This window comes from Alexandromys fortis, unplaced genomic scaffold (genome assembly GCF_014885135.2).
Source record: "Alexandromys fortis isolate MF-2015 unplaced genomic scaffold, M_Fortis_MF-2015_v1.1 scaffold_85, whole genome shotgun sequence".
NCBI classification, from domain to species: Eukaryota; Metazoa; Chordata; class Mammalia; order Rodentia; family Cricetidae; genus Alexandromys; species Alexandromys fortis.
In genome coordinates this window covers 7,384,433-7,411,002 of record NW_026067975.1, presented here as the reverse complement: position 1 = coordinate 7,411,002, position 26,570 = coordinate 7,384,433, and the positions used below count along the sequence as shown (strand labels likewise).

The window sequence follows — 26,570 nt, the reverse complement described above, 5'->3', positions numbered from 1 at the left end:
GGGAGACAAGGCAGACGAGGACTGTGTAGGCGCAATTGTCACATGGGAGCCAACTAATGCCTCTAAGAGCTGTGATAGAAAATTCCCGTTCTGAGGACAGAGCCTGGCATTTAGTAGAGGAGGAACTGCTCCTGACAGCTGCCTACCAAGTGCCATGTGATGCTCCAGCTGTGCCTAGGCAATGACAGCATCGAATCCCGGAGCCCACTCACGCATGGATGAGTCAGGCCCTGGCCCTTTCTTCTCTTGGATCCCAAGGGCTGCTCTCTCTCCAACCTAGCCGGCTTCCAATGCAGTGCTCAAAATAATAGTACACCAAGTCATTTAACCCAAAGGTTGTTGGTTTCATCAGAAATTTGCTTTTTTAATTAAAAACAAAAAGGGAAGTTTCAAAAGAATTTACTGGCCATTTTACATGTTGGCAGTCTAGATATAATGTATGTTGTATGAAACAGAAACTTACTGGTCCTTTTGCCTGTCTTAGACTTTTATATCTGTAACTGCAAACCTATTAGGCAGACCTTTTAAGGGCCTGCCACAGCAGGAAACATTACTGGGGAGCTTGGTGGAGACTTAGCAGCAAAGCCAGAGAGCTGGGCTTCACCAACTAGCACAGACTCCATTCCATTATGACTGCCTCGCCTCAGTTGTTCACTCCCTGGGACTCCAGCCCTCCAGTCCAGAATATTCATCTATCAAAACTCAGTACAGGGGCTGGGGAGATGGCTCTTTGGGAAAGTACTTGCTTTTTAAGTATGACGGCCTGCGTTTGATCCCCAGAATCCACATTACAAAAGAGAGGAAGGAAAAGAAAAAGGGGGAAGCAGCAGCAGCAGCAACAGGGCAGCATGTTTGTAATCCCAGTGCTGGGGAAGCAGAGCAAAGAGATCCCTGAGGCTTGCCAGTCTACCCTACTTCAGGCCAAGGAGAAACCTGGTCTCAAAAACCAACCAACACACACACACACACACACACACACACACACACACACACACACACACACTCCCCTACAAAACCAACCAAACAAGCATACAAAAAGAAAAGGTGGAAAGTACCCAAGAACAACAGCCAATATTGGCCTCTGTATGAATACACACACATACACCCCTGAAGATGTGGTGCCAATGTCTGTTTCTCTGACCCCCATATACACATACTCACACTCATTCAGTACATTTAGAAACCATAATACTTCTCTGACCCATGACCCCATTCCTAGGAATTGATCCCAAGTACTGCCAAACATGAAAAGGGGACAATGGCATGTATAGTAGAGACTGACAAGGACCACACCCTAGCAATCAGCAAGGGACACAGGCCTTAAGGAGACCCCTTGATTCCTGTTGCCAAGTCACTCGGAAGGCATATATTTTCTTCAACCCAGCAAATAACGAGGCACATGTTCATCACAGCCAACATAAAATGCTCAGCTGGTTGGAGGTAAGACAAAAGAAGATTTTTTTTTTTTGCATGTCAATTCACTGTCTTCTCAGATTGTTGACTTTCTAAATAAAGCAGTTTTAAAAATTAAAAGAAAAAGAAAATCCAGCTATATAACTGAGACATCCTTCATTCTATGGTCAGGAAAAAACAAAAAAACAAAAAACTAGTCCAAATTCAAAGCATGACAAAGAGATGATAAAATTCATCTTAAGTTCAGTCTGAAACAATGGGATGGAAGTGTCCTACCATAGTAAAGCATATTATAAAGCCATAATAATTAAAGCAAGATTATATACTACTAGCAAATCAAAATACATGGTTAAGTATGTAAAAGAGTACCTAAGTAACATTTCAAATCAAGCCATCGGACAAAGAATTAACTATTGAATGATGGCACTGATAATCAAACATCTGAAAAGAAATAAAATCACCATGAATTATGACCTACATGAGAAGCCTGTCACAGTGGAGACTTATCTCAAATTTGATATAAGATTTAATAAACTGAATACAAGTCATTAGATGAACGATAGTGAACATGACAAATTAATGAATGGCATAAATCCCACTGTTACAAGAAAATGTCTACATAACTAAGATCGTCCCATTCTGCCTCTTGAGGCAAGAGATACTAAGATTTCTACTACACTTTTAAGGACATGAAGGAATGGTTGGGCTTACAGAGCCACGCAGCAGGGCAGAAACTCATGGGGAAGGGTTTGGCAGAAATCTTGGACAGCAAACAGTGAGGTCGGATCCTGGAGCAGGATCCTGCCCAGATGGGAACTGTGGTGCAGGGCCTAAGAAAAACAAGCCACTCCTTTAGGACTGAGCCCTGAAATGACAGCTAGAAGGACAGATTTCAAATGACAAGCCACCAGCTGCTTCTCCCCTGCAACAACTCTAGGGGGCCGGCTCCAGGCTGACAGTTACAGGGTTGAGTGTCCCCCCTAGCAACATGGAAGAAATGTCCTCATATTTCTGTTTTCTTGGAACAGAAAGTCTTTCTAAAGCTACACTGTGAGCAAGCAAAGAAAATGTCCGTGTGACTAAAAACACTACAAATAAAATGAAAGCAATGAGAAACCGTGAAGAAGCCTGAAGATCTTCCATGTCTGAGCCTGGGATCTAGATATGGAGTCTAGGCTATCACAGTTCTGCGGGGAATCTGCAGGGCAGAACCTAGAAAAGACCTTGTCCTTCTGTATTTTTATAAAAGTACATTTTAATCCCCCCTCCCCAGGACAGGGTCTCACTGTGTAGCCCTAGCATCCCAAAACTCTCTACATAGGCCAGCCTGGACTCGAACTTAGAGATCCATTTACCTCTGCCTCCCAAGTGCTTAGCCTAAAAGGACATTTTAGACTTTAGTCTTTTTAAGATGTATTTTGTGTTGCATGTGTCTGGTGCCTGTAGAGGTCAGAAGAAGGAGTCAGATCCCCTGGAACTGGAGTCAGATGGTTATGAGCTGCCATGTGTGTGCTGGGAACCAAACCCAGTTCTCTGAAAGCCACAAGTGCTCTTAGCCACTAAGCCATCTCTCTGTACCCAAATTTAGACTTTAATGCCAAGTTAGAACTACAACACACACATAACTCCCGTGAAGAATTTGGAAAACAAAGAAAATAGAGTGAACATCACCACATCACTGGAAATGATACCTCCCAAAATCTTGATGTACTTATTTCTCAACATTTTTCTACCCACAAATATATCATCATTTTTCTTTAAAAAACTGAAATGAAGTATAGGCTCTCCAGGCAGCCATATTTGCATGCTAGTATGTGACCCCTGTCAAACAATTATTAGGCACTGAACTTCTGTCCACACAGTCATTTCACCCTCACAATATTCTCCTCGAACAGAATCATCTGCCTACACATGGCGCCTAAGCACCTGAGCTCACATCTCTGCTCTTCCACCTGATAGCCGGGTGAGGCAAGCACCTCATTTACCCAAGCCTTGGATGCGCCTTCGGGAAATGGACATCACATCAGGATGCTGCTCCAGGCTGGTGGTCTAAGCTGACAGGGGCTATACTCAGTTTCTAAGGCGTTGTGCTTACCTAGTTCTCATGGCCAGCTTCATGGTCAAGTCTGCATGCCCCACCCCTGATGGAAGACTAGAGCATGCCCAAGACAAACGCCTTTCTCAGTACCTCAGCAGGAAACAGAAGTTCCTCTACGGCTTTTCCCGAATGCTGAAAGGCTGATGACCTCACATAACACTGCAGATCAATCTAAAACCCTAAGAGGTTGCTGGTGTCAGGGGCACGCCAGAGGCCATGCATGCTCACGCTCATCAGTGTGCAGGGCCTCAATTCTGAGGCACCAGTGTGGTCCTCTAAGACTGAGAGAGCAAGACTATCAACCAGTCCATATGCGCTGTCACTGGATGCTCACACCAATTCCACTCTAAGGGGTGTTTAGAAATAAAAAGCAGCAGGGATGTCGTTAAGAGTGCTCGTTGTTCTTATAGAAGACATGAGTTCGATTCCCAGCACCCACGTGGCAGCACAAAATCATTCATAACTCCAGCTTCAGGGACTCCAACATCCTCTTCTGACATCTGAGGGCACCAGGCATGTATGTGGTTCGTACACAGATATACAAGCAGGCAAAATACTCATACTCATAAAATAAACAAATGTTTAAAAATAAAACTGGAAGAAACGGGAAGCAGTAAGCAGTCATGAGGCCACATTTAAACAGACACAGAGAAGATGCAGCAGCTTCCAGGCAGAGCAGGGCCGCCAGGTCTGCTGTTCTTGGACTGATGCCCTGACCAAGCTCTCAAACTCATTCTATCCAGGCCTCTGCAGCAGGCCCTCTGACTGGACAGCTATCCCTAGTCTTTGCTCTCCAAATCCTCTTCTGACCCCTAGTCAATGAAGTTATACCCACCCCATGTCTAAAACCCTTAAGTGTTTTCAAATGCCAAGTCATCTGGCTGAGTATAGGGCCCACAGTGCCACCCTCCACAGAACAACAACTTTCCTCTCACACAACAGAAGAACAAGGCCAGTTCTGCTGCTTTACACCCTCCCCCAACTACCTCCAGAGTTATATAGTTATCCATCTATGAGGCCATTCATATCCCTGCAGAGCCCACAGTAACACAGGAGCCCACAGATAGGAGAACACACATCCAGACGGGTAAAGTTTGCATACCCCATAAGAAGCTGCATAAACCACATGGAAGGTTTTACCCACAGTTCTTAAAAGTTGTTCATCCATCCATCATCTATCTATCTTTCTTTCTTTCTTTCTTTCTTTCTTTCTTTCTTTCTTTCTTTCTTTCTTTCTTTCTTTCTTTCTTTCTTTCTTTCTTTCTTTCTTTCTTTATTTCTTTCTTTCTTTCTTTCTTCAGCTTTTTGAGATAGGGTTTCTCTGTGTAACAGCTCTGTCCTGGAACTCGCTTTGTAGATCAGGCTGACCTTGAAGTCAGAGGAATCTGCCTGCTTCTACCTCTGGAGTGCTGGGATTAAAGGGTGTGCCACCATCACCCAGCTCAATTCTTTTTTTTTTTTTTTTTTTTTTTTGGTTTTTCGAGACAGGGTTTCTCTGTGGCTTTGGAGCCTGTCCTGGAACTAGCTCTGTAGACCAGGCTGGTCTCGAACTTACAGAGATCCCCCTGCCTCTGCCTCCCGAGTGCTGGGATTAAAGGCGTGCGCCACCACCGCCCGGCCCCAGCTCAATTCTTAAACTTAAGAAAGGATATACTTATTTCTAAGGAATATCTAAGGTACTCTGCCCATAAGCAATAAAAATTGTACGTAATCTGATAATATAAAACAAAGTTCAGGTGGAGGGCAGACTACAACCCAAATCTAACAAACTTCAGTTTCCAATTTTCCTTTTGAGTGTTTCAAAATCATGCATGAGTCTAGAGACAATCTCAAAGGATTACACTTCATACTAATGGAAAAATGTGTGTTTTTCCTTTGGAAGATTTTTTGAAATCTTCTATTTGAGCCCAATTGAGAGGCCAAGGACCTCCTGCTCCTCAGAAGACAGAGTACAATTTCACAAACTCCATGCAACTAGGGAACACGGCAAACTCTTATTCACCAAGTCTCTAAACTGCTAATTAAAATTGGCATTTTCATATATCTTATAAAAATACCACTGGAACTCCAACCCAATTCCTTTCTGAGGGCTGGATGGTTCCTGCGCTTTTCACCTGGTGGGTGGCCAGCTGGTGAGCGCTGCCATCTCTCTCTAGCACTGGTGAGCCCTGCCATCTCTAGCACTTGGGCAGTTCACTTTTAAAATCAAACACGTGTGCTCTTTTGGGCAGCACATTTACTGAAACTGGACCGACATAGAGAAGATTAGTATGGACCTATGAAAAGATGACTAAGTCAATTTGTGCGGTATTCCATATTTTAAAAAAAAAAAAAAAAAAATCCTGAGCGAAAAAGCCACTTCTTAATTCCACAACAGATGGCAGCCAGGTGTAGAAGCCTATACCGGTCATCCCAACATTCGGCCAAACTGCTGGGAGTCTGAGGCCAATGTGGACTACACAATGGGTTTCAGGCCAGCCTGGGCTGCAGTGGGACCCTGCTGTGAGAAGGAGAGGCCAAGTGCTGGTGATGGACTTTGAATAAGGCCCATGAGCAGATCAGAGAAGATCTAGAAAGTACAAAGGCATGGGAGCAGCAGACACGACTGGCCTGTGAGGGACTGACTGAACCGCAGTCTCTCAGCCTAGACTGACCACACAGACAAGGTTCATCAGGATGCAGGCAAGAAGGACAAGGCCACTCTTTGGGCCTGCTCTTCCTCTCAGGAAATGGCGAAGTCTGCTAAATGCTTTCTGTTTTAGAGAATGGGAGCACTGGAGGCCTTCAAGTGACCAGAGAGCTACATTCCAATGGCTCTGCCACTGCGAAGTCAGCAAGGACCAGGACAAATAAGAACTCTGGCCTCAGTCAGGGGCCTGCCAGACAGCTCTGCACCAACACTGCCTCCTCCTAGTACATAGAAACCCAGAATGCAAAGTTAATTGAGGCTACAAACCACAGAGTACGAACCTGAGAGTAAAGGGCTTGCACTTCACTGGTTTCCACCCACACAGTTGTTATTTCTGTTCTGCCGTCAGAGAGTAGGCGACCTAAGGTCCATCCCCGGAACTCGCACAGTAGGAGAGTACCGACTCTCCAAAGTTTTCCTGTGAGCTCTATGCATGCATCGTGGCCACTATCAAACAGTAACAACATGACCCAGAGAGCAGAGGGGAGAGGAAGGGCAGGGATGCCCACTGGAAATGCAGGCTCTTGAAGCCCACAGTGGCCCACTGAGATGGCAGCACCTCACCACTGCACTCAGACAGTGCCCAGTCTTCCCCTACACAGCCACTTCCAGAACCACTGTTCTGAGGAAGCCACATTTCTTCAAAGGACAGGAAAAGTCTTACTAGTTTGTTATCTCTGGAACAGCATCCACCTGAGGGCTGGGTGAACGATAAAGTTCCCTACTGAAGGGAACTCCATGGCCAAAGGCGGGCTTCCTTGGGTGAGAACTTTACAATGAAGGCCCTGAGAGGAATGAGGATGGAGACACCACTGCTTCTGTTTCTTTCTGGAAATTTATAATCTATGCTGTCCATGTTCAAACTTCATGCAATTAAATGTCTTCAACTTCATGCCTTTAATCCTAGCACTTGGGAGGCAGATGTAGGCGGATCTCTGTGAGTTTAAGGACAGCCTGTTTTACAGAGCTAGTTCCAGGACAGCTAGGGCTGTCACACAGAGAAACCCTGTCTTGAAACCACACCCCCTCAAAAAAAAGTCTTCAAATTATGCCCAACATAAAATAGTTACATGTACAATTGTGTGTCTATGTAAAACCATGGTAGCATAGGATGCTTTTCAATAATGAACATGAACAGACACATGGAACACGTATTATCTAACAGCCTGACTATGTGTCTGGAGATGATTTTAGTTCTAAGCCTAATAGTGGGAATCAATTTCTTCAATGTGTTATATGCAGGGGAAGGTCAGGCTGATCTCTGGGGGCCTTTCTAGTTCTCACTTTGGGGTAATGGGCAGAACACCAACAACAAAAAATGACTTCCTCCAGATCACAGAACAATTAATTTAAACGACAGTGCCCTGATCACACTCCAGTAACAAGATGATCTCCCAGGGGCCAGAGGTGATAGTCGACTCCAGCTGGATACCCATCATGGCCTTGCCCTACAAGGCCAGCTGGGTAAGTGGCTGCTGCAGTCACATTTAAAGTCAGGTCGCCTCCCCTATAAGCAGTCTTCCTGAACACCGGAGAGCTGGAAAGGGAAATAAAACTGGGCTGGCTGCCTAGAAGTAATTCCTTTAATCCAAGATCAACATCCTGATAAGACTGGCCTGCTCTCCTCCAGCCAGGGAACACTCAGCCGCAGGGCTGGCTTGGGGCAGTCTTCTGGAAGAAAGGCTGCTCTTCCCAGTGGACTGTCCCCAGACAGCAGAGGAAGAAGCAGCCAACAGATCCACCTCCCCAGACCTCTTTCCCCTAGTTCCAATTCTCCACACAATCCCAGCAAAAGTTGACCAAAATGCAGGGTGAAAACCCATTAAAAAGTGCAGATTCTCGTTTTCCTGGGGACATTTCTACAAATTCTCTTTCTGGGAACAATCCTGCAGACCCAAGAGGTACTAAGTCTTTGAGTAGCTCTGCAATTATACCAGAGCCGAATTCCCCTGGTTGCTCCTCTTCTCCAGGGATTTTTCTTGATGAAATGAGACACAGGCTGGGGAAATGGCTCAGCGTTAGGTAAGCGCTTGCTGTGGAAGCACAAGGATTCCAGTTAGATCCTAGAACACGAGTAAAGCCAGCTGTGACGTGTACGCCTGCAACCCCGGTGCTGGGAGACAGACACAGGCAGATCCCAGGGATTCCCCTCATCTACCATGGAGAAACGCCAGAGCTCCATGCAGACATTTGGTATTTACCTCCCAGAACTGGCATACGCAGACAAATAAGGCCTCTTTCCAATGTTCTTGCAATTCTTGGATCATAATAGGTACAAATTACTTTTAAAACTCTAACACTATATTTTCTTAAATCAACAGAAAGTTCTCACTGATATATTTTAATCAAGATGTGCAACACGGCCTAGAGAGATGGCTCAGTGGTTAAGAGCACAGGCTGCTCTTCCAGGACTTGAGTTCAGTTCCCAGTACTCACATGACAGCTCACAACCAACTGAACCTCTAATTCTAGGGGATCTGGTACTCTCTTCTGGGCTTGACAGGCACACACGTGGTGCACATACATAAATGCAGGCAAAATAGTCATACACATAAATATATTTAAAAATGGTGCACAGTGCTTAGAACATGATAATGTATACAAGAACAGTTGCTAAATAAATGTCCACTACAAACCTTCTGTTTGCCATGGAAGTAAGAGCATATCACCTACCATTACACCCATACCCACTCTCTAAAGGAGAAGCTGAGGGCTCGGTGCAGTCCTTTAGATAACAAACATAGCCTGGACATCATCTACAGGGTGCCTGGTACCCCTAAAAAGCATTAGAAACACAGTGACAACTACGCAGAAACCTCTTGTACTCCTGCAGGACTCAATATAGGTGTTTCCAAGACTAGAAGAGGATCTAATATCATTAGGGGTAAACCATCTGAGTCTCCAGTCCACCCAGAGCTTCTTGTGCTTATAATTAGGTCACACACACTGTGTTCTCCCCGGGGCCCTCTCAGCTTCTTGCCCTCTGATGGCCTCATACATACCAGTCCCAGGACAGGAGCTAAACTGAGTACCTTTGGTAGAGGGGATTTACAGAAAACTGGCTAGATAGATTGCCATTTCCCAGCTCCCATTCTCATACTGTACTGTAGGCTAAGAAAGCAAAGCAAACTCAGCAGAGTCCTAGCCTATGAGGATTTAGGGAAGATCCCACTCAGATGTCTCTGGGTAGGAGAACCCAAATTCTTAATCAAAATCTCTTTCCCTCTCCCAGTCTAAAAATAATTTCTACAACAGCAGGGTCCTTTTCTCTCCTTTTTGGAGGAAGAGAATTACCATTTACATTCTGGTGACTAGAGATAGGATGGTCGCAACCAGTGGCTGATCATTAAATCCTTCAACCAAGAGACCTACCTGTCTTCCCCTCAGATCCTTGGCCAGGTGGGAAATCAGTACTAAGTACACTTGGTGCTTGTCTTAGTTAATTTTCTATTTTATAATTACTCTAACAAAATATCATGACTAAGGCAGCTTAAAAAAGAAAGCATTTAATTTAGGGCTCAGGGTTCCAGAAGGCAGTAGAGCCCATGACCATGATGGAGGGGAGCATGGTAGCAGACAGGCAGGCACGGCACTGGAGCAGTAATTGAGAGCTTACATGTTGTGTTAACAATCATGATGCAGCGAGCTAACTGGGAACAGCATAGGCTTTTGAAACCCCAAAGCTCATCCCCAGTTACACATTTCCTCCAACAAGACCGACCACACATCCTCAACCTTTCCAAACAGTTTCACCAACTGGGGATCAAGCATTCAAATATATGAGCCTATGGGGGGACACACTCATGCCAACCACTGCAGCGCCCCCTCTGTGTCTCAGAAAACAGTTATCTTGGAAGGGGAAATGAATTGGTAGTGTACGCAGAAGGAAATCAAGGACCCAGTTAGTGAAGGTGGCCTTCAGGAATGTCCTGGGAGGGGAAATTTGGAGGCCATGGTAGAACAGGTCCTTCAAAGCCATCGTGACAGGTAGCAGCACTCCTAGCCATGCCAATACAAAGATACTCCAACTTTGCACTTATCTACTTAAAAAATTAATTTTCTATATTAGCATATATTTATTGTATCATAAAAACAATGGGCCTTATTATATTTCATACATGTAGAACATGTATTCCCATCATCCTACTCCTTTTTGTCCCCCTCCCCGATTCCCTTCCTCTTCCCAAGCAGTTCCTTTTCTACTTCCATGTTTCATATGCATCTTTCTCTTAGACAAATATCCACACACACACACACACACACACACACATACAGACACACACAGACACACATCCACACACAATCTTTTCATTCTGGATTCCACAGCAAAGAGAACCATACACTTGGTATGGTATTCTCTATTAACCCATTTTCCTGCAAATGACATAATTTAGTTCTTCAGGACTGAACAACCCCTGCTCCCCAGTCTGTGATACATTTTCTTTATTCATTCATGCACTTAACATTTTATTTTATAATAATGACAGTAATGCCCCAGGTCCTGTCCAAACAATTCCCAAAAGTTAACTTATCCGACCTTCAATGACAGTTTATGAAGTCACTAACTAACATGCTCAACAGCACACAGCAAGCAGGTGAGGCGGGAATTCACCCAGAGGAGGCCTAACTCCAGGGCCCAAGCTCTTAACAGATTCCTTATCCTAGGAGTATTCCCCAACAACAAAACAACTAAGTCCAAGCATCCTATGGCTGGCAGTGGTTAGGGAAACTCACTTATCCAGCAGGTGGAAAACTGCCTTTCCTCCAATGATCCTGGGGAATTAAAGAACAAACTGAACTGAACCTAGAACATAGGTTTCCTAATGCTTGATTTATTGTACTCTCCCCTTCTGCAACAAGGCTTGTTGCAAAGTCAGACAATAGCAACTTTAAATCATCAGAAAAGGTCCCATCAGGCTATTGGCAACAGAAGAGAAACAGACAGGCTTTGGTTGGGTAGTACTGTCATCTTCCTGGCTTGAGAGGTATTTGGGTGTTGACACAAGGCTACCTTATTATCCAGAAATACCCTTCCTCACACCTTGTATATCCAGGCTCCACCCATGTTTACAGATTGTGGCAGAAGAAGGAATCAGAAGACTGAGCTTCAAAAGAGAAGGCCATTTCACAGGCGCAAAGGGACTACTGCAGATGGTGAGGTTCAGCAAATGGCCCCCAAGGACTAGGATGTGCCTGGCTCCATCTCCAACTTCAGCTGCTTCTCAGGCACTCAAGAAATACTTTTGTCTTTGCTGTTATGCCTGTGGGCATGGACTCATGTCTACCTTTCTGGAATAAAGAATTCCTTCAAGGGAAGCTCCATGCTGGAAATAGTTCACCATTCTGAAGGAACCAAGAATGTGCTTTCTCATGAGAATGCAATCTTCATACGTCACACATCTCCCTGCTCCCAGTACTGTCCTGCCTTCCCCTCTCCACTCAGATCCATCAAGCAGGCTTTGAAGAATCGAATTCCCTTGTTATTAAGAGACAAACAGGGCTTAGTTGGTAGAGCACTTGCTTACCTTGCAAGTGTGAAGCCTGACGTTCCGTCTCCAGTACCACATAAAGCAGATGTTCACAACCCATGACACTACCACTTAGAAGAGTGTGACACAGGAGCAGCCTGGGCTACACGAAACCCTATCTCACGTTAAAGAACGAGGGAGCAAAGTGAGTTAAATGGGATTGTTTTGAAATAATGTAGCGGGGGATGGTTAGTAAACTCTGCCAGTGAGGTCCAGGCAGAAGGTATCGTCTGCAAAACGGAGTGAGTTCTCAGCAGAGCACATCTGCTGATACCTCGGACTTGACTTGCCAGCCTCTAGAACCATGAGCAATCCATTTCCGGTATTTATAAGCTGTGCAGTCTATGGATGTTGTTGCAGCTGTCCAAATGGATTAAGACAACCAGCTGGTGTCTCCTTATTCACGGACTTTTTCGGCTCTTAGACACAAAGACCAAAATCCTGCCATAAACCCAAGGACCACTGTACAGGTTCAAGTTAAGGAGACATGGCTGGATCTTAGTATGGCCCTGTACTACCTGAGTCCTCCTACCCAAGGACCAGCTGCTGTTTATTTTTGCATTGCCTAAGAGCAACAAGCTTAACATTTTAAATGGTTGGGAAAAATCAGAAGAGAAGTCTTTTGTGACACAAGATTATTTGAAATTCAAATTTGGGAACCCAGCTATACCCTGCAAATGATTCTTTTTGGACTACTACAGCAGAATACAGTAGTGACAGAGATGGCATGGCCAGTACAACCTCAAGTATTTATTATATGGCCCTTTCCATAAAAAGTGTCTCTGTTGGAACAGGGTCCTTAGAGTACAAACCACGAGCAAGCAGCACTCCACATACAGGATTGACAGCAAACTCTCTCCTCTGGGGAAGGCTGAATCAAACCTTCTTTTGGCTTCCTGATACCTGTGAAATGAACTGATGGTAGCCACTTTCATGAAGTGGCAAAATGTTGTTTTTTGTTGTTGTTTTTATAACATCTATACATTTGAGAGTTCTAGATGGTCACTTCTAAAGGGCCAGAGGTCATACTAAAATCATAAAATCATGCTTACTGGTGATGACTTCCTATTCTTTCATTTAATGAAGGTCTGTTTGGGTTCCTTGTCTTAGTGTAGGTACCAAAAAAAAAAAAAAAAAAAACCATACACTGGGGCTACAGAGATGGCTCAGTGTATGCTGTGCAATTCTCAGCACCCACATAAAAAAGTGGGCATGGATGTATGTCTGCAACCTATGTGCGCACACACACTCATGCTGGGGTAGGATGGGGTGGCACAAAAAGGCCCATCCTACAAACTTACTGGCTGGCCTCAGTGAGCAGCCCTCTCTCAAGGGAACAGGCAGACTGCAACAAAGGAAGATGTTCAATGTCCTCTGCCTGCTGCTTGCATAATCACTCACACTCACGTGCCATTCACACGTATACACCACACATAATCACTCGCACGCACGTGCCATTCACACGTATACACCACACATAATCACTCACACGCACGTGCCATTCACACGTATACACCACACATACCAAGGATGACGATGACGATGACAATGATGTCAAAGACTGAGTGGCTTAAACAGAAACTTATTCTTCACAGTTCTGAATGCCAAGACATCCAAAACCAAGACGCTGGCCAATGTAGTCCCTGGCAAGGGCCTGTGAATCTGAGATCTGGCACTACCTGGTTCTAACACACGAGTTCTCACTAAATGTGTGAGGAAGGGAACGTTTATGCTATGCCCTCTCTCTGGAATCTGTTCTTATGGAGCTTATTCTCATTCATGCAGGTCCCACCTTCCAAATCACTGACACTCTGGAGTCAGGGCTTCAGCACAGAGACTCTGAGAGACAGTGACTATTCACTCAGTCTACAGCACACCTACTTTATGCCAGGTAGAGTTCTGAGAAGTCCTCAGAGAGCTAGACTGGGCACCGCATGGCAGAGGCTCCCCAGGGCAAGGAGTATGTGAGAGGCCGTGGGGCGGAAATCAACTGTATCAGGAACCTGAGCAGGTATACTCGCCTTTAAGGAACTGACTGCCCGAGAAACCATAACAAATCTATGAAAAGCCAGGTTCCCACAACTTAAGATTTAAATAATGCTTCAAGACCCTACACAGAAGACTTAGTGCAGAACAGCTTAGCAGAGCCACTCACCAAGGAAGGCTGGTTTACCACATCTATTCCGTGTTGTGCACACTATCATTATCCACACTAACAAATGTTTTGTCGTTAAGCTGAAAGCCGCTCGACACGAGGGAATGGGCCTTTCCCCACAAAATAGGGTTAAGAATAGGGATGCATAGTTGTTCAGTTACGTGTGATTTGGAAACCAACAGGCAACAGACATGTTCATGTGAGTACCACATGCCTCCAAGAGAGGGGGAGAGGGAGGGGAATTCATTTGCGGCCAGTCTGATGATGTATCTTGCTCCAAGAACTGTGGAGCATGGGTTATTCAAACTTTACCCACATTCAGTCACATGCTTTCTTATCCCCAAGTACCAGCTCAATCCAGAAATAACTCCATGCCTCTGGTCCCAGGGAAGTTGGGAAAGAAGCCTCCAGCAGCACATCGTATACACTGCACAGGAAGCATCTGCCTCCTCCAGGCCTTTGCAGCCGTTTCCAAATGTCTACTCAACGTAATGCACAGCCATTCTAGTAAAATCAGGCAGGACAATGTTCCCGGACATAAAAGGACTGACCAAAATGCAGCGAAGGGGAAAAAGCCCCTACACCTTACCTAATCCAAAACAAACAGTACCAGAGTCTGGAGAGAGAGATTTGCCAAAACAGATAACGCAACTGGGGCACTCCCTGTTTCCAGAGACTCTGCTCTCAGATAGTCTGAGTCCAGCCTTGTGATCTCAGGCAAATCACAGCCCCTTGATGGGCCTCTTTCCCCTCATCTGTAAAATAGGGCTCTGGACCAGATCCCTGACTTTAAGAACTGAGGAGTTTACCAAGAAATTCCAGTATCAGCTTTCATTAAGACTTAAGCAGTAAGGCATTCTGAAAAACCCGACAAAGCCACAGCTTCTCCCGAGAAGACTGAAAAGACACTTAAAATAAGAAACACATGATAATATAATAAGCGAATCACTGATTCTCTCCTCTTTTTAACCCATTCCTTTTCAGAAGAAATGGCATCTGCACAGTTATTCCTGAACTGAAACAGATATAAATCCTCTCCAGCTCTTTGGAAGCCAGGGTCTCCCCTGCGGGCAGCCCTTGAGGGGAAGCATCCACGCTCATGGGAATCAGATCTCGTGAGAAGATGACTGCTACTTTCCAGTCTCCCACAGCAACCACTTTATTCCAAAAGCTCAAAAGGGGTTACTGTGCTCTTGTGTATGTGTGTACATGTACACACACACACACACACACACACACATGAGTGTAGGCTGGAGATCAATGAGCCTGGAGCTCACTAGATGACTAGGCTGGCTAGCCTGAGAGCCTTGGATCCACCTGGTTCTCTTGGCAGACTTATAGGTATGTTAATACCATGCCCAGCTGTTGGTTGGGTGCTCGGGATCAAATTCAGGTCCTCTTCCCTCCAAGCAAACACTTTATCCAACTGAGCCACCTCCCCAGCCTCTTAACTTAAAAGACAAAACACCCTGATTCTGAAACCCTACATCTCAGTTGATCTTTTCCTTTGGAAAGCCCTCCCTTTTCCATCCCCACCATTTCCATCAAGCCAACACTCAGACATCCTGTCTCTGTTCTCCAATTTTACATACACAAAACTGTCTTGCCCGAGGCCTGGAGAAATGGTTCAGTGGTTAAAAGCATTTGCTGCTCTTGCAAGAGGACCTGGGTTCAGTTCCCAGCAACTATGTGGTGCTTCCCAACTGTAACTCTGCTTCCAGGAGATCTGATTAATTCTTCAGGTCTCCATGGGCACAGGACACACATGACACACTTACATAAATGTAGGCATAAAATAAAAATAAGTTAAAAAACCATGCATGAGTATTCATGAAGTCTGTGAAATTCTGAATGAGAATCAGGTGGGTCAGTAACTCATGCAAAGGTGTACCCTTCCCCCAGCTTTTTAAAAAAATGCAAAACAAGAGAGTCACAGGGGCCAAAGAGATGGCTAATCACTTATGGGCACTCGCTCTTACAGAGGACCCTGGTTCGGTTCCCAGCACCACATGGCAGTTCATACCCATAAGTAACTCCAGTTTTCACGTATCCTCCTCAGGTCCCTGCAAGGAACCAGGTACATATCCATACACTCACACATGTAAAAAAAAAAAAAAAAAAAAAAAAGGTTTAACTCTGAACTGGGTGTCGTGGTGCACACCCTTAATCTCAGCTTCCAGGAGGCAGAGGCAGCTGAATCTCTGTGAGTTTAAGGCCAGTCAGGGCTACAAAAAGGTAAGCAGAACAATAGAACAAACCCTGGTATAGCTATGACCTAGGCTAAGATGAAGAACACTGCAAAACAGAAGTAGATGCCCCAGGACATCCATCCCCTTCCACAATCCTCTTCCTATCAGTTATCTACCACCCTGAAGCCAGGGCTTGTCACTTGGACATAGCTTCCCAACCCCCTGCGGGGCACAGCATAGATCCTCTCGGGATGTAATTCTTCATACAAACTTAATCGTCACATAAAAGGTATCATTCTTGAAACTTTTTATTTCTTGCTCAGTTTTATGTTTGCGACAGGCACACAGAGCAACACACACAACTCTATTCACTACCCAGAACATGCCACTATATGAATATAATGACTATATAACAGGGTTGATTAACGATAGTGCCGCATGTTCTATATGTCTGCCAGGCAGGGCTTATAATGTACCAGCCTCTTTCCATGTTTACTAGATCCCCCACATCCACTCAAGGAGCAAAGTAAAATTCCCATTAGATCAAAGCAGGAAGTAGACAGAGAGGGATCAAATGTGTACAACACACATGATGGATGACTTAGGCTGCAAGTTCAAATCCATCCAGGTCTAAAGCTGTACTCCTAACATTAGGCACTGGAACTGCACTTAGGCAGATACTGCCATTATTTAGATGTTTTCAAAATGAAAGAGCTGGTGGGGAGAGGATTCTAAAGTTATCTGAGAAAATCTGAAACAGGAAGCTCAGTTTTCTTTTTTAACAAACAATTCCACCGGAAAATCACCAGTGTCCACATGTACACAGAGGACAAGCGCTGGCCTCTGACAAAAGTCCCTGTGGACACTCTGGAGTCAGTCCCAAGTTCACACAGACACTAAGTTACCTCGAGCTGAACTGCAGGCCTGCCTGGCTTCCTTCAGAGAAACATTTTATGCACCTACCCAAGAGAGTGGAGAGAGGGGCCCAGGAGACCCTGGGGATCAGACCCTGCTGAGGAGACAGAGAACCAGCTCCAGGGAGCAGCTCCAGCTGCTGCAGGCTCTGCAGATCTCAGCAACAGTTGCATGCTCACCAGGCCACTCAGCTCTCCACTTGGCCAGCTTGGAGAGTGCTGCTGCTTCAAGCCCAGCCCTGTTGCTCTGGAGAAAGCCCAGCTTGCAATACGGAAGAGAAGCCAGAAAGAGAGAGGGTGGAGACTCAGGGAATCAAGCTGGGAGCATGGGCTAGAAGGGGGGGGGGGGCGCCCAGCTCTAGGCCGGGGCCCAAACCCTGGGTGCTCTCATCAGGGCAATCCCTAGGAGATGTTAAGGTCCTGGTCTCTGGAACTCTCAGCAACAGGGAAAGCTGCCCCAGGACTGGTGACTCTTTTCAAGCCTCTAATGCTCAATCTCTGTGGGGAAGCCTAAGAAAGACCTCCCCCCCCCATAAGCTGAAGCAACCCCTCCCACCTTTCCCTGCCAAAATAAGGAGCAAGAGGCATAGCCGGAGTGAGCAAGGCTGGGGCATCCCCGACCTCTCTGGAGGGGCTGTGGTAAATTATCTCTGGGGGCCCTGCCATCACTTGCCTTTGGCTAGAGCACTAACATTTACAGAGCACTTTAGAGTGGAAATCACTTAATCCCAGAACCCCTATGAGACCGCTATTACCGCTGTTCCCACTTTACAGGGCAGGCAGCTAAAGCCCAAAGGGCATGACCAAGGTCACAGGCAGAGTTGTAAAAGGCAGGGGTGAAGGGTGGAAGCCTACAACTGTGGGAGGGATTACCCTGAGCGTCCACTGGACGGGGAGGGTGGGCACGGGAGGAACCGAGGGTGTAGAAGGAGATAAAGGGTCAAAGTGTCAAAGACCTGACTGAATAATCCCCCAAGCCTGCCCCAGCCTCAACGTTTAAGCACAGGTAAAGAGCAAAAGATAAGAATGAGGAAGGAATCAGAATGGACAGAGGCGAAGGGAGGCTTGGGCAGGATAGGAGGAGGCCATTGGGGCAAGGAAGGAACGAAGGTGGAGAGGGAAATCTACAGGCGGGACACGAGTGGGCACCGGGGCGCGATTGTCCCACCTTGAGCACCGTGACTGCACCAGCGCTGTGCACCTGGAAGTGCGTGGGTGGCTCGGCTCCGGGCTCCGCAGCCTCATCCCGGCCTTGGTAGCTGAAGCAGGCGTCGGCGATGTCCAGGTGGCCGAGCGGTAGAGCGTCCTGCGGGCTCTTGAAGTAGTAGAGGTAGCAGCGACGCGAGTCAAACACGAACCAGCGGCTGCGGTAGCCGCGCAGCGGGCCCTTGCCCGAGAGCTTCTGCAGGTAGCCGCACAGCCGCGAGGGTTCCCGCCCCGCCACCGCCCCGGCCTCGGAGCTGGTTACCGGCACCGTTTCCTCGCCGCCGCCACCACTGCCCTCCTCCGCGCGTTCCCCGGCCCCCGGCATACCCCGCCGACGGCGCCCGAGCCCCGCGCCTCCGGGCCGCCGCAGCAGCGCCCACCTCCCCGCGCCGCGCCCTCTGCAGGGCCGCGGCGCGCTGAGCAGCCTGGGACTTGTAGTCCCGCCCCCGCCTCGCCCCCGCTGCGTGGGGAGGAGAAGAGGTTCCCTAGCGACCCGGGATTGCTCAACCCGAGTTTCGGCTCATCTCGAGGCGCCAAGGTTCTCCCTATCCCGGGAAGCAAAGTTCTGTTTCTTTATGCGAGCGTGGGTTCCGCTAGAGGGTTTTTCAAAACCTGTGGTGGGTCCACTTAACTCTGCCCGGAACTCTAAATAAGATTTAAATTTAAAATCTTTGCCCAGCCAGTAGTCATAGATGATAGAGTGCCTGTTGCCTGGTAGAGAGTGGGTGCTCGGTAAATATTTGTAGAGTCTGTGAATGGAAGCCAAAGTATTTACTGCCTCTCCACATCCTGGTTTGTTCACTGAATAAAATATTTATGGAGGGCGTTTTGTGTAGGATTCAAATACTGGCAAACTCAGCAGTGACAAGCCAATGACTTCCTGGCCTCATGTTATATTCTAATAAAGCAGAACAACAATGCACACATTTTAAAAAGCAGATACATAGAACAACTGCTTTGCTGCGTGAGTGCTGTTATGACCTGCAAACGATGATTGTTGCTTAAGATAATACCACTGTGCTGGTTAGTGTTTTGTTGACTTGACACAAGCTTCAATCCTTAGGGGAAAAGAAATATTAATTGAGAAAATGCTTCCATAGGACTGGCCCATAGACAAGTATGTGGGGCGTTTTCTTGGTTGATGATTGTGGGAGGTATGAGCACTGTGATACCCCTGAGCAGGTGGTCCTGGACGGCACGAGAAAACAGGTTGGGGAAACCAGGAAGAGCAAGTCACGAGAGGCAAACCGCGAGGAGCGTGGTCCTCCGTGGCCTCTGCTTCAGTTCCTGCTTCCAGGTTCCTGCCCCAAGTTTCTGCTCTGACTTCCCTCAGTGGTAGACTATAATCTGTAGGGTGAAATAAGCCCTTTCCTTTTCAAGCCGCTTCTGGTCATGGTGCTTTAATAACTAAAATGTCACTTACCAGTGACGGGTGGGAATCCAGCACTGAGACAGTTTCTCACTGTGTGACCTTGGCTGGTGTTAGTCTGGAGGTCTTCCTGCCTCCACCTCCAAAGTGCAGGAATTACAGGAGTGTGCTACTCCACCCAACTTCCCAGTACTTTCTGTATTAAGTCATTTCAACCCTCATTAACAACCTCACAAAGGTATTCATTTTATTTTATGTGCTTTGATGTTTTGCCTGCGTGCATGTTTTTGTGAGGGTGTCGGGCTACCTAGAATGGGAGTTACAGGCAGATGTGAGCCACTACGTGGGTGCTGGGAATTGAACCTGGGTCCTCCAGAAGGGCAGTCAGTGCTTTTAACTGCAGAACCCTCTCTCCAGCTCCATGCCCACCACCGCCTTCTTATATTTTACACATATGTGCCCTCTCTCTCTAGTACACATGCGCGTGTGCGCTCTCTCTCTCTCTCTCTCTCTCTCTCTCTCTCTCTCTCTCTCTCTCTCTCTCACACACACACACACACACACACTCACACACACATCCTATTTAGAGCCTGGAGCAGGCTATTAACCTCTTTTTGCCTCAGTCTTTTATTTACTGCCATTGCTATTATTGTTTTTACTGTGCCATTAGCCTTGCTTCTTCTTCAGTAAGCAGATTCTGAGAGGAAAATCTATCCGTCAGACGGGCCTACATGTACAGTAGCCAAGAGACCTAGGCGCTGTGTGTTAGCCGGGCTTCCCTGGGGAGTGGGAGTGAGGGGAACCAAGTTCAGTTTGAGCTTCACTCTGTGTATATGCGGGCCTGTGACTAACTGGCTTGTGGAGAAGGCAGTCAGGATGGGGCGTGACTTTGAAATGCTATGGAAAAGAGAAGACCTGGGCGAAGCCGATCTCTTCAGCTGAGGTGTGAGGAACAGAAGGATACAGCCCACCTCAGCTCAGTCAGTGGGCTGCAAGAAAGTGGGGTTGGCCACGAACTATGGCCTTAAGAGGCCAGAGTCAAGTTTTGTAGATAGCACTTGGAAATAGATGTCTGGTAAAAAGTAAAGATGCCATCCTTCTTGGTCAGAGGGAGAGGGCCTCCGCCTTGGGAGAAAGTCTGGGCTGGCAGACTGGAGCAGGTAGATGGACAATACTGGACAAGGGATCCCTGGAGCAAGTAGATAGTACTGGACAAGGGATCCCAAGCTGATCCTGGCCTTACTCTGCTGCATCTGAGTTCCCTGAACACTCACATTGGATGAGAGGGGGGACCCACTGCAGTGCTACAGGGCCCTGCCTTCTTCCTTTGGAGACCACACCTTATGTCATAGTAAGCAAACTGAAATGCTCTCTTGTCCCACAGTAAATAACAACAGAATTTGTATATAAAAGTGTTCAAAGATTGGGGTCAGAGAGTTTGCTTAGAACAGCGGTTCTCTGTCGTGAACCATGTTTTTGGGGAGACTTCTGCTGTGATCCTAGCCATGGTGGATTTGTATGTCCCAGGGTAGGGGCATGAGGATTAGAAACAATTGGTAGGCGGAACAGAAATAAGAAAGAAACACAGAGGCACAGGATAGCAACAGGAAGGCAACTCAGCGAATACTGGATGCTGAATTATGAGTTCTGAGTTCACCCATGTTTAATTTCCATACACTTTTATATTCCAATACAAAAGGGGGAAGAAGGCAAAAGACTGCTTCAACATGACACAAAAGACAACCAGAACAGTTACTTGCCTTAATATTTGAGATATCAAGCCATTAATTCTTGAGAAAAGTATTTGCTGTCTGGAGCAGTGAACACACCCTAGACCTTATCTCCTGCAGGCATCCACTCCCTTAGTCAAACCTCCTATTTCAAAAGAAGGAGCGCTTGAATCCTGTGACCTCTGGGTCGAGTGGAGTGAATCGACCTCTGCGGGAAGTCTTAAGGTCCAAAACATCAAGTAACCACACCCTAGGTCAGGATACTTTGTTTTGTAGCCACACCTGTTGTTAACAACTTTGAAAGAGTAAAAATAAGCTCAAACTCTCTGGCTTTCAGACAAGGTGGAATAAGCTCATGTTTTTTGGGTCCTGACTGCTCCCAACCTTCCTAATGCTAAGATCCTTTAAAATAGTTCCTCATGTTGTGGTGATCTCCAACCATAAAACATTTTGTTGCTACTTTATAACTGTAATTTTGCTACTGTTATGAATTGTAATGTAAATATTCTATATGCATGATATCTGCTAGGTGATGGATGTGAAAGGGTTGTTAGCCTCCCCCCGCCCCCAAAGGGGTTTTGACCTATAGGTTGAGAACCACTGACTTACTGATTAAGAGTACTTGCTGCTATTACAGAAGTCCTCAGTTTGATTCCCAGCACCCACATGGCTCACAACCATCTAACTTCAGCTCCAGGGGATATGACCCCCCCCCCACTCTGTAGGCATGCATGTACATGGTTCACTGTAATCAGAGGTTTTTTTTCTCATTCGCCAGTTCCTGAATAACCACTCAGAAGCTTAATATTACTTATAAATGCTAGGCTGATGGCTCAGGCTTATTATTAGCTAGCTCTTGCATTTAAATTAACCTGTAATTTTTTATCTATGTTTTGCCACATGATTTGTGTTTGTGGGTTGTTGCCTCATCTTTTAAAAGTATTGCTTCCTTGGCAGCTTGTTGGCATCTCTCACATTCTGCCCTTCTTCTGTATCTCTGCTTGGATGTTCCACCTGACTCTATCCTGCCTTGCCATAGGCCAAAGTGGCTTTATTTATCAAACAATAAGAGCAACACATATTCACAGTGTACAGGAAGATCATTTCACAGCAGTTCTCATAGATACACCCAGGAGAACATTCATACACATAAATAAAAAAAAATTTAAGTCATATGATGCATCCATAATTGTGCTCTTGATATTATATAATGATGAGTTGTTCAATTTAATTTCCTTTTAAATTTTTAAAAAGAGATTTGTTTATTTCATTTTATGTGTATGAGTGTTCTGCTTGCATGCATGTATATGGTACCTGTAGAAGTCAGAAGAGGGTTGAATCCCCTGGAGATGGAGTTACAGATGGTTGTGAGCCACCATATGGGTGCTGGAACAGAATCCTGGTCTTCTGCAAGAGCATCAACTTCTATTAACCATTGATCTATCTCTCCAGTCCCTGGCTATGAGTTCCTGAGAATTAACAGATCTACATGGCAATTCTGGCTAATTGAAAAAAAAAAGCCTACAGGATCTTTTCCAGGGTATGAGCATGTTTATGATTCCTAGCAAGTGGACATAATGTTATACTTTATAGATATTTAAGAAAATGCTTCTTAATTTTGATTTTGTTCTACTTTGTAGATTTCAAAGTCAGTACATTCCTGTTTTATTTCTGTAGGGCAGAGCAGGTTCTATGAAGTCAGGTTATCCTAGAACTTACACTTTTACCTCTGCCTCTCAAGTGCTGTAGTCATAGGCACCTTACCAACACACAGAGCTGCAATTTTTCTTATACAACAGTTACTTCACTGGTTTCTCAAAAGCCAGCATACCTGAACACTGAACCTATAGTCTCTAAGGGATAAACTGACTTGACCCCCGCCTGACTCTGGCCAACCCCAAAATGTGGCTCTTTCTGGAGTCTGAAACCACAGGCCTGAGATTCCCCAGTGACAAAGTAAAGCATCATCTTGGTAGGGATCTATAGAAAGTCTGGTTCTCCCCGAGTCTTGGGAGGTGTCCAAGCCTTTGTAATCAACTCCAAATTCAAGTTGACCTCTACCTATTTGCTAAGGCTACTCTAGGATGCGGCTGATTTCATGATTTCTTGTCTCATCTAGGATACTAGTTTTATTTCATCCCTGCGCTGCTTTTTACCTTCAGTTTGGATACTTTTAACAGTTTATGCAGAGTGCAACCAAACAAATGTAGCTTCAGCCACTCATCTGTGCCATGTGAGCCTCTGCTCTGGCCAGCTTCTTGTAACCCAGTGACCAGGAGGAAGTGGCCGCCCAGAAGGAAGTAGCCACTGCTTACCGAAAAGAGGAAATTTGGGAAATGAACTTACTCACACAAGGCTAGTTCCTGGGCAAACCCCAGAGAACAAATATCCAGGGGTTCATCCTCAGTCAGTCTTTCCAGCAAAGGCACAGCATGCCCAGAGTCCCTGGGCAAAGTCCAGAGAATAAACATCCAGGGGTTCATCCCCAGTCAGTCTTTCCAGCAAAGGCACAGCGTGCCCAGAGGCTCTAGGGAAGCCTCAAAGCACATACAGCCTTTGCACCTATTGGATTGCAGGGAGCCTGATCTGGTCAAGATGTTCATCTGCAACGAAAAGGCATTTTTAGTCATGTATATGTCCCCTGCACAGGACCCTAGTTCTATGTGTATAACAAGTCCTCTGAATAGGACCCCAGTTCCCATCTGTATAGCAAGTCCCCTGCATAGGACCCCAGTTCCCACCGATCTCCTAGAAATGGATGAGTGAATATTCTTCCAGGCCTTATTTTGCCTGCTCTGCAACCCAACATTGGCAGGAGGGCTAGCTGGGGGTAGAGGATAGGTGGGCTGTGGTCATCCTTCTGCAACTCACCAGTTCAGTTCAAGTCTTTGTGCTTAAGGTCTTATTGGTTTCTGGTGGCCCACTGGTTGGCATGACCCTGACTACTCTATGGTAACATGCTGGCACCTTCCCCGTGTCATGCTTGGGAGGAAGTAATCCTTACTTTCATCCCACCAGGGCCACAATTAAGGCCTATGTTCTTGAAGCAGAAAGAGACAGAGATGGCTTAGCTTGGTAGCTGGGGTACAGTATGAGGAAACTGTCCTGGTGAGGAGGGGTCAGAAGTAGGGGAAGAGGCTGGGAGATTGGAAGGGTGGTAGGGTGTGAGGAAGAAGGCCATTTTGAGTGTAATGCTCCTTGGCTGCAATAAGTGACTTCCTAGGCTTTCCACGCTGTCTGCGTTGTTCTAAAGGAGCATTCTACAAGATGCCTATCGCCCAACTAGGAGGTTGGTAGGGAAACTGAGAAAGATGGGTGGAGGGCGATGCCAAAATAAGAGAAGGCATCTCCTGGTGCTTTGGCTTCCTCATCTGAACGGGCTGAGGAGAGTGAATTCAGTGGCCTTCTGGAGCTGTCCTAAAGTTACCTGAGTTAATGAATGCAAACATGGGCAGGTCCCTGACACCCAGTTAAATGTCAACAGAGTGGCTAAGATATTCCACAAATCTTTTCAGTCCCTGTTCTGTGCCTCTGGCTGGGGTGGGGCGGCTCCAGTGCTGGCTCTGGGCCTGTTCCCCATTGTAAGACACCACAGCCTGTAGGAACTTCTGGGGAGGGCTCCGAGCACTTCATTCTGCTCTCCAAAGGGTTTTGTTTTCCCTAGAAAACCAGTAGGCAAATCTCTATACCCGTGGTTCTCTTTCTGAAGGAGGAGGCATCGGATGACCCTACTTCCTAGGGCTGGGGAACCAAGTTGTGGTAGGCAGAGGCCTGCAAGTCCTTGGAGCTGATGAGGGTGGAAGTTGACCATTACCCCAACACCTAGTGAAGAAGATCCCTACAGGAGGTAGGAAGAGACATGCTATCTAGAGAGCAGGGAAGATGGACCCCGGAGTAGGGGGCAATAGGACTGTAGCAGCAGAAGCCCTAGGTTCTGTTCATTCATGACTTTGTCCCCAGGGTCTAGCACCACGTCCTTATTGTCTTCACCACATCCCTCCCTGTCCCCGCACCACTCAGCCAACCCTGATCTCCAGTTCTCTAGGTTCAAACCCAGCGCTTCGTGAATGCTCAGCGAGCGCTCAGCACTGAGCTTACTCTCAGACCCTTCCTTCCCTTCTCACACGGGATTAAGGAGTGAGCACCCTCTGTGTCCACGTGGGGAGGAGGGAACATTGAACCGAAAGCTTGAAGAGATCTGCTGTGCTGGTGGAGGAAGTACAGGCATCTCTGGGTTCAAAAAGAGTCCATGGAAGGACTTTAAGAGAATGTGCTTATGTAAGCAGAGTAACATGACCAGATCCCAGTAGGCCAGAGTAGCAGAGTAGGAGCTCAGACAAGACCTTGAAGAAGCTGAATGCTGGAGTAAATTTGGCTTCTATTTTGCAATCCAACTAGTTGGAGGAAACATTAATTGTTTCCTTACATTTTAAAAGTACTTCCAGCTGGGTGTGGTAGTACATGCTTTAATTCCAGCACTTGGAGACGCGTAGGCAGGCAGATCTCTGTAAGTTCAAGGCCAGCCTAATCAACATAGAGAGGTCTGCATAACTAAACCTTAACTCAACACAAAAACAAATAGATAGATGAAAGTACTTCAGAATTTTAAGTCAGGCTGGGGTGGGGTGGGGTCAAAGCAATGAGAGGGTGTTTGGTATAAGTACAGGGAGGGGGCTGGGGTGATTCTATGTATTTAGTAGGCCATTTCTAGTACCGAGTCCCAGTTTACCTGTTTCATAATGAGAACTGGTGAACAGTGATATTAAACGTGTACCTGCTATAAAGTCAGTGGAAAATCTTATGTGTTGATATTTCACACACTTGGCACATGATCAGGGCATAAAACTTCACAATACCAGCTGATAAGGTTGCTGGGCCAAAAAGGCTGCAAGTCCAAGGGAAGCCTGGGCTACATAGTGAAACTTTCGCCCCGGAAAACAAACAATTAAAAGCAATTAGAGATTTACTGGGGGGCCTCTATTTTCTTAGCAATGAAGTGAAGGGAAGAGTGTCCCAGCCAGAGTAAGAGGAGCAGCGACTCAGGGGCCCCCACCCTGTAATCTGCCAGACATACCAGCCTACCTTCCAGGGCCCCTTGGCAGCTACCTGGCCTCCAAGAAGCTGTCGAACAGGTTTCTTCAAGGTCTGATCCTTGGGCCTTCTTTTCCTAATGAGTCCTAATCAGATCCTAAATGCCCATCCTTTCTTTAGCTGTGGTAAACAGATTGTTCTGTTAGAAGATCACGATTTCCTTCTTGCATGTGATCTAGTGAAGCTGG

The 26,570-nt window shown here is 46.3% G+C and overlaps 1 protein-coding gene and 1 non-coding gene across 3 annotated transcripts in view; one reads left to right on the top strand and one right to left on the bottom strand.

The window, feature by feature from the left end:
* Positions 1-18,577, bottom strand: part of Tbc1d2b (TBC1 domain family member 2B) — a 71,998-nt gene extending 53,421 nt beyond the window's left edge. Inside the window, exon 1 of one of the 2 annotated variants that reach the window (XM_050157281.1) lies at positions 18,155-18,577. In XM_050157281.1, coding sequence (XP_050013238.1) covers positions 18,155-18,517 — 363 coding nt within the window. In that variant the 5' untranslated portion in view covers positions 18,518-18,577. The remainder of the gene's footprint in view (positions 1-18,154) is intronic. The other variant, XM_050157280.1, reaches the window with a different exon arrangement.
* On the top strand, positions 5,727-5,833 carry LOC126510687 (U6 spliceosomal RNA). Its single transcript, XR_007594459.1, has one exon. It is a non-coding gene; the product is annotated as a U6 spliceosomal RNA (small nuclear RNA).
* Positions 18,578-26,570: the final 7,993 nt, after the last annotated feature.